The following is a 12,796-nucleotide window of genomic DNA, read 5'->3' as shown; positions in this document are numbered from 1 at the left end:
GTGAAAAACTCGAACATCGGCGTGCACATGCGTTTCCTGTTTTTAGTTATTCTAAATTGACCTAAGTTCTGTATTTGTGCATCTCTCATGTGAGTCACCATCCGTGGCCACTCGTCGTAAAAATCCATTGTGCCTACGTGAACCAAACACAACCCAACGCTGACGGAAAACTCTGAAGTATTCTTGTACCACGCAGGTGGGAAGCTGCCCACAGCACACCAGTGCTAAATTAGGGTCTGTGTAAAGGTGTGTTGCAGTTTAATGGAACTTCACTCTTAGTATGTGAGACAGGCATTACATCAGTGTCTGAGCAATGGATGCTCGGCGGCGAATGGGTGCCGTCAGAAGTCCAAACAGCTGACAAAGTCATCACAATAACGCATGAGTAATCCGCAAAGCTCCAGTCCATCGATTCATTTTTTTGTTTGTAATGAACAAATCCATCATACGATTTTAATTGACAGAGTCAAGCGTGTTCTGACGGCACCCATTCACCGCAGAGGAATCCGTTTGTGAGCAAGGGACGTAATGTTAAAAACAAACTACACCTTAGATGGCCCGAGAGCGACTATATTTCCACATGTGTAGTTTCACATTGAAATACATTTGTAAAAAATGATCAATAAGCTGAATTATTGAATAATCTGAAGCATAACAAGACGCTTAAGAAAAAGAAGATCAGACCTCAGAAGTCGAACATTTTTAAATACTCCTAGATCTGGTCACCGTTAAAGACGTTCATCTACCAAAAGTCTCGAACCTGCTATTTCTGTGAGACCTGCGATAACGACAACATTCCGGTTCGACTTCAGCACCAAGGACAGTGGCGAGGAAAGCTGACGAGCAAGATAAGAGACGCAACATTCATCTACTACCAAGAACCAAAAGAGCATGTCTGATCCAATTGAGCCATTTTAGAAGACGAATAGGCCCTGCTTATGAATGTGCTGCTCTTTTAAAGCGGCATGACGTTCTGATACTGTGGCTTTCACTTAACCCGCTGATTCAACACACTACCGCAGAATACCAACACTAATGATCTTTACTTCTCTTCATCTTCTACTGAAGCATCACCCATTCCTTTGAAAGCACGAGTAAAGTTTCTCCAGTTATGTTTCTAACAAGCTTAATGCTTATTGCTACGTGCGCAGTTCACATACGGCCAATCGTGAAAGTCTGAAATGCACTATAGTGTTAGCACTATTAGATTGAAAACTAAAACTCTGCAGTAATGCATACGCACACCCTTAATCATAATTAAAAAAAAGAAAAGAAACGTTTTGACGTTTCTTGCTTCACATGCAATTTGAGACGTGTCAGATATTAAATGCCACGCTGTTGGACAGTCGCCCATTTGGTCATTTATATGCCTACTCAAATCTCGTGCCTGCTCTGATCCGTAAACGCCATCAAGTAAGCAATCGAGGAAAGCGCAGAGAGGTCAGACTATCCCGCGCTCTGCCGCGCGGTGTCGCTGTGTCTTTATTGTGAGGCACGGCGAATCAACAAGTGAGTACGGGACACGGTGGGTGGCCAGCAGTGGACATGCGCGATCACCGCCGCGTCTGGATTTGAGTGCGCATTTATAACGTGCATATGCTGTTTATTTCATTTCTTTTTTACGCGCTAAACGCCGCATCCGGTCAAAACGCAATGCGCAACCATCGCATATCGTGCAAAACTCAGTTTGCATGCGTCTATCTATCCGTGATTGAGTTATTTTTTTTTATAATTTTTTTGTCTTTAATGTGGCGTATTAACGAAAAAGTGATGCATTTGGTTTTACTTAAAAAAACAAAACAATGCAAAACGCATATAAAAGCACGAATCGGTATTCGATTTGTAGCCTGTTTCTAACAAAAAGGCCCCACGCACGAATAAATCAGTCGCACCGTAGTCAAAAGTTCCCCTTGTAATTAAAAATAGCTCGCGATGCAACTACAGACGGGCGCGCGTTAGAGTTCCATTGTGCTTCTTGCGCACATGGGCAATAAAGTGCTTTACTCGTGCAGGCGCGCAGAATGGTAAACGACTGAACCCCCTATTGAATACAGGCAGAGCAGCAGAAAGAGAGAAGGGCTGAGCTGCGACGCTCAGTCACAGAGAGGCAGAGGTGTGAATGAGTTAGGCAGAGGAAGAAAGGGAGCCTTGAAAAGTAATAGCAGGTTTTCTGTTTCATATCGGTTGAAAGTGGGAAAAGAGATTACAACATATCCGGTAGAGAGAAAAGAAAGGGAGAGTACCTTATAATTTCTTTTTAGAAGGCTTTGCCATACTTCTCCACCCGAGCAAAAGAGGTATAGTGCACTTTGTGGATTCGTCTTAAAAAAAAAAGTCGCCTGTAATTACGCACGAATCTTTCACACATAGCATAGCCACTGGACATTCCGAGCTAAATTATCCTGAATACACGCATTTCGTTGTTTTATTTTTTAAAAGCAAAAGTTTCTTTATTTGTTCAGTGCTGTTTTAGGGACACCGAGGACCCCGGGTCGCGATGCTAAGGATTTTGGTAACGTGCGTCTCCACGGTGTCCATCATCGGGATGGTGGCCGGCGCTCGCGGTGGATACGGAATGAGTATGTTCGCGGCTCAGTCCTCTCCCCCGGACCCGTGTTACGACGAGAACGGCAACCCCAGACGCTGCATCCCCGACTTTGTGAACTCCGCGTTCGGGAAAGACGTGCGCGTATCTAGCACCTGCGGCGCCCCGGCGTCGCGCTACTGCGTGGTGACCGAGAAGGGCGAGGAGAGATCGAGGGACTGCAACATCTGCGACGCCGCGGACCCCAAGAAGTCGCATCCCCCCGCGTACCTGACGGACCTCAACAACCCTCACAACCTCACCTGCTGGCAGTCGGAGAACTACGTGCAGTACCCGCAAAACGTGACCCTCACGCTGTCCCTGGGGAAGAAGTTCGAGGTGACTTACGTGAGCCTCCAGTTCTGCTCTCCTCGCCCCGAATCCATGGCCATCTTCAAATCCATGGATTACGGGAAGACCTGGGTGCCCTTTCAGTTCTACTCGACCCAGTGCAAGAAAATGTACAACAAACCGAGCAAAGCTGCGATCACCAAGCAGAACGAGCAGGAAGCGATCTGCACGGACTCGCACACGGACATGCAGCCGTTAACCGGCGGCCTCATCGCGTTCAGCACGCTGGACGGCAGACCCTCCGCGCACGACTTCGACAACTCTCCCGTCCTGCAGGACTGGGTCACGGCCACCGATATCAAAGTGACCTTCAACCGGCTGCACACGTTCGGGGACGAGAACGAGGATGACTCGGAGCTCGCCAGGGACTCGTATTTTTACGCCGTGTCCGACCTGCAGGTCGGCGGTCGGTGCAAGTGTAACGGGCACGCGTCGAAGTGCGTCAAGGACCGCGAAGGGAACCTAGTGTGCGAGTGCAAGCACAACACGGCGGGACCGGAGTGCGACAGGTGCAAGCCGTTCCACTACGACCGGCCGTGGCAGCGCGCGACGGCACGAGAGGCCAACGAATGCGTCGGTGAGTCGATGGAAACATTTCACGATCGGGTTCGTGTAGGGTTAATCGGTCGTATTATAATAATGGTGAAAAAGTAGGAATCGCAGGCTGCTGCTTCGCGTATCCCTGTCGAAAAGTTCGAGGATGCATTTAACAGACATCGAATGAGTCATTTCTGGTCTACTTTATACTTCATAAAAATGCTGATGATTGGCAAACATTTCATAAAAGATTACGTTGTTGAGTCATGCGTGTTATGGTGGTATGCGATCATTTATGAAAGAAAGTCACAGGACCTGTGGTTACTACGGAAATAATGCAGTGGCGAGGGTTTTCTCGGTCCAGAAGACCGCACGAAATATACACCGAAACTTTGGAATAGCTTGCATGGCTCTGAAAGCGGTTGGGCATGGGATTGTGATTGTGAGAAATATGCATTAGATTAGAAAAATGCTGAATACAGAGACACTCCATGCGCGGTTTCAGATTGTTGGATCTCGCAAGATGCAGACATCCCTAAAATGTAAAGAAAGAAAAAAAAAGATCTCAACCTTAAGTTTCATTCTTTCCTTTTCTTGTTTAATTGATCAACTTTAGTTCCAAAAGTAATGGAAATGAACATACTGAATCAAAGTGTGTCTTTTTTTTAACTTGAGGAGCTTTGGGGTGATTTTATGTTATATTTTATTATTTAAAAACCATCAAACCGCTCCGAATACTCTGCGTTTAACGTAAAAGAAAAGATACATTACAGACTTCTAACCCACGTGAACATGTGTCTGTGTTTTCACATGAGTCCTGTTATAAAATCCCATACCGGTTTTACTTCCACAGGCGATCATTAGATCAGATTTGAGACTGTAGATCAAAACAAATCTGTCGTAATCTCATTTAAAACATTTTTTTTTTGCCTTGAAATGGCTCACGTGTAATACAGCCCGCCGTATGGTGCTCGTAGCCTCTCATCTGGATGGGTGGGTGGGTGTAACTGAGCTTGGAAGTGCCTTTCAACATCCATTCAGTGGAAGGAAGCGTTCTGGAGGGCGAGATCTGCTGAAAAGGCTTGTCGTGTTATTGCAAGGCAGGTGTCATTATCAGATTGAAGGAAAGATTACATCGGCCTTCTTGTTTGTTTTGGCGAGCCGAAAGCAAACCGCTTGTTTCCAGATGAAAAGTCAGTTTCCCACTAAGGAAGAAAATAGCATCTGTCGCGAAAACACGAGCGAGAGGATCTCGTGAAAGAAGCGAATAAATCCTTTTCGTTTTTTTTGCAGTTTTGCCATAATAGGGGTGTTTCGGCAAATTGGTAACTTGCTGTTTTTATGGCCTGTCACGAAAGATTTGGTCTGCTCTGTTCGTTAAACGCAACTCTTTACAAGAAAAGCGTCAAACCGTCAGCAAGTGCTCTGTTTGACGAGGTGGTTGTGAAATGAAGCGCGAGCAGATATCAAACGCTCCTGGCAGATGGCCGTCGTGCGCATGCAGACGCGGGTGAACGTGTGGCCCGTGGATCGCAATGAAAGTTTGTTCCCATGAATGGAGAATGAGGGCACCATCATGATACGAGAGATGACTGACAGTAGCCGTTTTCGCTTTTGCACGCGACGACGCAGAGGTGAACGGGAAGACTCGATGATCAAGCCGTGGATGAGGGAAAAAAAAGGCTTCTCAATAGTCTTGGTTTAACTTTTTTTTTTTTCAAAGAGGTTGTTGCATCTGGTACAGATTTGCTTGCTTTGATCGAGTGCCTCGTAGTTAAGAGTTAAGCCTTTCTGTCCGGATTCTTTCCATTCTGCTCGGTGGAAGGAGGCGGGCAAGGCAGGTATTTGTGGCAAATTAGGTGTAGCGTTCGCACGACCGTAAGATTGTTATCTAGATAGATTCTGGGTTTTATGGGTGCACTGCACAGTTTTTGCCAAACTTGCAAAAACACGCAGGGCAAGGAGACTGAGAAGACGTTGTTCAAACAGGCCATGTAGTTATTTTTTTATTATTTATTCCACATTTGTGCATCACGGTGGTAAGAGTATTTCAGATGAAGGTGTTACCTTATAGATGCATTCGGTGAATTTGCACAATATCTTAAAAATAAATATTTTTGGAAATTATATGTGCAGATTACCATGTCACTTTTATGGTTAATAAATACTATACGTTATTTGATACTGATCATCACCTAAAAACCGTTTAAAATTCATTTCTGGATTAAGTTAAAAGCGCCCAAATGTGTGCAATCAGACTATTTTAAATGCGGCTTCTTCCAAAAATTAAGCATTTGTTCAAATAAATGTGCATAAAAGCTCTAAAATGCCTGCACATAAATATATATATATATATATATATATATATATATATATATATATATATATATATATATATATATATATATTTTATTTTTATTTATTTATTTTTTTTTTGACAGGTGCCATCATTATCATTTGTTTTAAACATGAAATTTAATAAGGTATTTTATTTTAGATGGTTTCATCTTGTCAAGTAATCCAGAATTGACATTTTAATTTCGTAATATATAATAGTTTATCAGAGCTACAGATGGCTTGGTAGTGTAGGAGAACTTTGTATCTTTGTAAGATGTGACTAGAAATGTAACATTTGTACAGATAAAAAAACTCAAATGGAGTTAAAGTAGCTACATGAAATAGTTCAAAAAAGATCAGTAGTGTATTTTGAGGGACATCGGTTTTTCAAGTAAGCCAGAATCCACACTGACTCCTCCTCAAAAGTCAGGTACATAATACCACTGTTTATGACGCATTTAACTTTTCATAAACTATTCGAGTATCGAGATCCGCGATGGCTTGGTATGTGAGCGCTTTATCTTTGCAAGACATGAGAAGCGCTATAACAAAATCCGATCATCAGACAGGATCTCTCACAGGTGCATAGACACAGACACAATACAGAAATCATCTTTTTATATATCTCATAATCTATTTTAGAGAATGAAAAAATACAGGATGAATTACTTTCTGGAGTTAGTTTTTTTTTCGAGTCGATATCTCACAATTTAGTCTTTTCCCCTCAGGATGCTTAGCTTGCTTCTTACTATTTTTTCTTTCTTTTTTTGTTCGACCATGGAAAAAGAAATAAAAGTGCAGGCATCCAATCCATACAGTGGTGATAAAATCTCCTTCGATAAAAGTAAAAATTTCACTGAGGACCGACAGCATTCCTAAGATTTCACAAAAGATTTCGCTAAAGGAAACAAGATCAAAGCGTTCATTTTCATTGTGCACAAACACGTCTTCAGCAGGCAGGAGGTTTTTAATATTTTGCGGTTAACTCGATGCCAGATCGGCTCAATCCTCCGTCCGACGCAAAGCTCAGTCAGAAACGTAAAAATAGACACGAGGCACGTCCCTGCGCTCCAGATTTATGCGTCGACTTCTATCAGGAATTGCGCTCAGATTGAATGGATATAGTTTACAGATTGCGGTTTCTGTTAGCAAAACTCTGCTGTGGACTGGACGTTCACGTAAGCAAGTTAACCCGTGCGTGGAGGCTGGTGAAGGCAGACACAGAGCAGACTGCTGGAACCGTCTGCATTGTTCCACTGTGGTCCTCGGGGTCGTGGTGTTTTTGGCCTGCCGTGATGCAAGCAGACTAAGAGGAACCGTGAGCTGATTTCTGGGCTACCATGAAGAGCTGCTCGAGGTCTGCGGACCATCTGTGGTTTTCTCAGTGCTGTTGCCGGACCAAAAGTCTGATGAAAGAATTGTGCAAAAGGGTGATGTCATAAAACCTCTGCAGTCCCCCGCGGAAAACAATGACTGCTAGACATTCAGGCCCTCATGTGTGTTTAAGGGTGCTGGAGGAGCTTTCAGGAACTCGTTTCATTTATTAATTTAACAAAAAAAATTCACATTTTGAAAAACATGTTTTTTAAATAATATTTTATTTGTATTTTATATATATATATATATATATATATATATATATATATATATATATATATATATATATATATATATATATATATACACATATATATACATTCTATTTTTACATGTTTTATTATATTAATATTTCAATTAATTTAATTACATTTCTTTTCAGCTGTTTTTTAATTAATTACTTAGTTTCTTGCTGCAGCATTATAGTAAAAGTAAAAGGGAGAACAATTGCTTTAGTTTTAAATTTCAAATTTTATGATATTTTATAGATTTTTAAAATTATATTTGTTTTATTTAAATTATTTATTATATATATATATATATATATATATATATATATATATATATATATATATATATATATAGCAATTGATTGATTTAAATTGATATTTTATTTTAATACATTATTTATAATAATAAATGCATAATTTTTTTATAAAAGTTTCTTAAAAAAAATTTGCTTAAAGGTGACATATCATATAAGAAAAAATCTACATTTCCAGGTTTTAACGACTAAAATCAAGTTCCTGCTGCATTTACCAACTAAGAAAATGTGAAAAAGATTAACCCGGTAACTAATAATGGTAATTTTACTAAGCCTTTTTCTACAAGGCTCTAAAAATAATGAGCGCATCTGATCTTGCTCCCCTTGTGATGTTGCCAAGGGATCTCATTATAATATTACCATCTCTTAATCCGTAAATTTACATCCAAGGCACCATCGTTAGGATTTCACAAGCGACAACGCTGTACCAGTTCAAATGCCATAGTGAAAATGTGAGAAAACTATAAATGTGCAATTTATTTCCCAGCTGTTTACCTTCACAGACACAATTAGTCGACTGGTTTTGTGACTCGATGTGTGCACTCGGTAAAATATCAGAAGTTTAATCGAATAGGATTTAAAACGCATGATTTCAGTGCAATAAAATGACAATCAGAATCAAAACAAGATGATTTTAGCAGGTACCAGCTACAATGATTCTGAAAAAGGGGGCGGGGAATTGCAGCTCATTTGCATTTAAAAAGACAGGCGTGAAAATCAGCCTGTTTCTGTTTCCACTCGAAATAGGCATTTTCAAAACTATATAATAAATGATCTGTAGGGCATTTTGAGCTGAAATTTCACAGACGCTTTCTGGGGACACCAGACTTCTATTACATATTGTAAAAAGGGGCATAATATGTCTATTTTAAAATTTGCCTTACTGCAGCATCACACTAAATAGAATGGGGGAAAATTACTTCTACTTCAATGGAGCAATGGAACCATTAACCCCTGAGTCATGGATATGATTTTTAGGGCATGCATGCAGTGTTAGACCTTAAATACAGTATAAGTCATATGTATCTTTCTAATGCATAAATGCAAATGAGTACAGCCCCACCCACTGTGTAACCACACAGCAGTTTGTGGTTACAGAACATTGTGCTACAAATGTGCCTCAAGAACGTCAAGCTGTTTGTTAAAAACAGGAAATTAAATTGTTTAAATCACACCAAACTACTCCTGCGTGATCCCTGTCCCTAAATGAGAAGATAATGAAGCCACAGAAATGAAAACAAATGCTAAGAGAGAAAAAACGAGAGCAGGAGCGAGTTGGAGCCGCTAATCAGAAGCAGGTGGACTGCTGGTCAGTCCTTCGGAGCTGCTTCTGACACCCACTGCATGGAAACTTACACATCTCCTAATGCCCCTGCAGTCAGCCGACTCAGTGACTCACCCAGGGCAGAAAACACACACATGTGCCAATGAGATAGCTCTGACTTCATTAAGAGATCTCAAAATAAAACCTGAACTTCCTTCATGATGCGTTTTTTAATCATCGAGTGAACTGTGCCACAAGTTGCACACTTAGGTTTAGTTACGTATTTCCTCTCCTCCTTAACCCTACAGGGAAGGTAGACACAAAAATGAATTTTTTGAGTTTTTTTCTTCTGCTGAACACAAAAGAAGACATTCTGAAGAACATCGGCAAACAAAAGTTGGCGGTAGCCATTGACTTTCATAGTAGTTTCCCTCCTATTTACTACGGAAGTCAGTGGTTATCATCAATTGTTTGCTTGCTAGCAAAATTACTTTTACTTATTGCTATTAAATTAAGAAAAAAAACCCCAACAGGTTTGCAGTATTGATGCGCTTAATGTTATTGACTGTTTGTGCCTTTTTGTATTCTAGAGAACAAGTCTTTAATATTACATTTCGTTTATTTATAGCCATTTAAAAAAAAAAAAAAAACATCCGCTAAACCGCTAGCATTGTTTGACTAACCAAAACTGTAGGATCGCAGGCTTGTGATTTTGTGGTGAAGTACAGGGGGAAGGAAAAAATCTGAACTGAACAAGACAAAGAAAACACAAAAGGGATGTATTTTGGGATTTCAAAATCCTAACCCCAGTGTATCGCCAGTCCTCTGGGCAAAGAGCTCCATGTTTTAGGGATTTTGTTTTGTTGAGCTCATAATTCAAAACACACATGACTTATGAGCCAAAAGGCTTTGTTTGGCTTTATGGGAGTTCAGAGAAAACACGATATATCCTGCTCTTAGAGGCTGGTTAGGAGAGGAGGTCCGTTTTCTGGTGGAAGGGTCTGCTTGCTTTGGCCTTCTGCTTGTTTCCCCGCTAATATTTATGTTTTTAATCCCCCGTCAGTCGGTGTGTATTTGCGATCGCTCTTTTGGGTATTGTTTGAATCTCTTTTTGGATGTCTGCGCTGGTGTTTCATCCCAGGGGTCGAAATGCTCGCCAAAGCTTTCCGGCAGGTTTCAGGTCCTGTGATGATGTCACTTTTGAAATACACTTGTCTTGGGAAAATGAAGGCTCATCTGTGAAATGCTGAAATAAAAGGGGCAGTAGTGTACAGCACCAAATGGTATTATTTACTACGATACTGTACAAATAGTGAAGAAATTTCTGCCACCTTCACAATCAGAATTATATGTACACTGCTATTTGCACTTTTGGTTAGATGCTTATCTTTGTATATTACTATTACGAATTGAATCTGTCGAATCCTCCACTCTCTTAGGGTACATTTACCCGACAGTGAGTGATGTTTTGCTCGCGGATGACAATCTTGCCAGACGATACCCGTTAACCGGAACCGCAAAAAGAGCTAAAACCACTGTATTATGCATGCCAGGCCAGTAGGTGGCAATGTAACGAAGCACTACACAACAGTGCACATACCATAGACTGAGAATGTAACACGTATGTGCAGGATGTTTTAAAGTTTGTACATTTTCATAGCTTCCAGGCCTCCAAAACACTGTTGCTGAGTACAGAATAGTTTTCAAGGGTAGGTGATGCTGTTCAAAAAGAGTTTTTGTCACGCTTGTTTAAAGTCTCTAAGTGGCATAAATGAATTTATATGCATTTAATATAAAATAGGACCATAAAATGTTTGTCCGAACTAAATGTTCGCTCCGAACGTCCTGCCTGCCTGTCAAATATGTATTTACGTACCTGTGTGTCACTGTTTGTGCAGATACGATACGTTCCGGCGACAATGTAAGGCGCTATTGTTGTAATACGCGTTGTACTGTAATGTTTTCTCGGAGGTGAATGATTAGAGGTTAACTCAGTCCTCCACCATTGACATCTCTCATCGTGTCACAGGTCAGCCTATGCTCTGTCTCAGTGCGTTCATGTGTATTGCTTTCAAAGCTAGCTTGCTATAACTAGCCTTTCCAAAATCGCCTACCTTATCTAAAAAAAGTTATTTGATGGAATTGATTGTTTCCATTCCAAAAAGGTTCTTCAGATGCTCTTCACACTTTTTTTTTTTTGAGGAATGGCATCATTGCAAAACCAATCTTTTAAACCTTTATTTTTAAGAGAGAAGGTAACAATACCAGCAATTCCACCCCATTACATTACCCACAACATTACAACTCCTAATTAAAAACCATTATATCTACACGATTCTCTGAGGCATTCAAAGAATACCACGGTATTGCCACATGTACACGAAATTCCTCAAAAGCGTCATTGTAAGTATTTAAACACACCGTGTGTGTAAGTGTTGTTTGAAAAACTGATGACACAGTATGTTGACCGTGCTGACATTCTTTTAGTGGGCAACCACAACAGCAGCTCAGAAGTAAACATGTATTTTGGGGTTTAAGGGTTGTGTGTAGTTGTGTATGTGCGAGAGAGTCAGTATCTGCTTGTGTGGTGTAACATTTATGTTTCTGTTGGTTTTGCTGTGTCTGTCTAAATCTTTTTGAACATTTTAGCCTTTTTTAAATGAATTCATTTCGAATTTTTGTAAATATAACACACATGTATTAGATTATTATCATTTTTCAAAAATCAACTAATTCTAGAGTTTTAAATTATACTTAGTTTTCCGCTGCAGTGTGAAAATTGCTCAGGAACAAGTTTAATTATAGTCGAAAATGTTTTTAAATTAATAGTATTTTATGAAATTTGAAATAATCTTTAAATTTTTATTATGATACATTAATAATTACATTTTATTTCTTATTTTATTGTATTTATTTATTTACTTTTTTAGCAATAGATTTATATTAAAAGTTATTGCAAATAATTTATTAAATATTTGATCACATTTTTTTTATTTTCCGTTTTTTCTTCTTTTTTTTAAATCAGTTGGCCTACTTAATTTGCATTGCTGGAGCATCACACTGAGCAGAAAGGGGAAAAATACTTCTACTTTTAACAATGGAGCATGGAATCTTTTTGGCCTGTGTTTGTGATAGCGCTCTGGCTAACGCAGGACCACCCTGAGCTAAAGAGTGAGAAGGTGGAATAATGAATGCTAGAGTAAACGGACACGTTTTGTGCTCTCTCTTTCTCTCTCTCTCTCACACACTTTTTTATGTATCACACACACTGGAACAGACAAACCAAATTTGTGCTTCTTGATTCAGTAACTCTTTTTTGCGCTGCCACATGTTCAAGCCAGGGCTAGAAATCAGATTCCTTTACTATTACCCTTTTTTAATTTTTGTATGATCCCAGCCAATTGCCCACGATTCCTTTCAGATCTGCTGCCGCTGCTGGGACGATCTGTAGTTGAACTACTTTAAATGATGAGTAGCTTGTAATGTAGCTTGGCTAACAGTTTCAAACTAGCCTCCTCAACACTGCTGTAGCCGTCACATCAAAGGCCGCCTTTGCAGTGAACGCAGAAATGAACGCAGTCCAATCATGACTACATCTGCACAATGGCTGCCAATGGGGAGGAAATGATGGATGAAGGTCTGCTGTCATTGGCTGTTGAGAGATGATTCAGACAGAGTCGTGATCTCCCGCTGGGTGGCCCACATGCTGTCAGAAAGCAGAGGCATTTTCAAGCCATAATAACTATTCTACATATTATACCATCTAGAAGATCGGATTCCTGTCTGTGAAACCAGTTAAGGT

The 12,796-nt window shown here is 40.3% G+C and overlaps 1 protein-coding gene across 1 annotated transcript in view; it reads left to right on the top strand.

Moving 5' to 3' along the window:
- Positions 1–2,036: 2,036 nt before the first annotated feature.
- The window catches only part of LOC122341366 (netrin-1-like), a 42,424-nt gene continuing 31,664 nt past the window's right edge, over positions 2,037–12,796 (top strand). The window contains exons 1-2 of the mRNA XM_043234710.1: positions 2,037–2,297; positions 2,463–3,512. Of these exons, the coding sequence (XP_043090645.1) occupies positions 2,498–3,512 (1,015 nt within the window). The 5' untranslated portion in view covers positions 2,037–2,297; positions 2,463–2,497. The remainder of the gene's footprint in view (positions 2,298–2,462; positions 3,513–12,796) is intronic.

The sequence above is a fragment of the Puntigrus tetrazona genome, chromosome 3 (genome assembly GCF_018831695.1).
Source record: "Puntigrus tetrazona isolate hp1 chromosome 3, ASM1883169v1, whole genome shotgun sequence".
NCBI lineage: Eukaryota > Metazoa > Chordata > Actinopteri > Cypriniformes > Cyprinidae > Puntigrus > Puntigrus tetrazona.
This window is presented reverse-complemented; position numbering and strand designations above follow the sequence as displayed.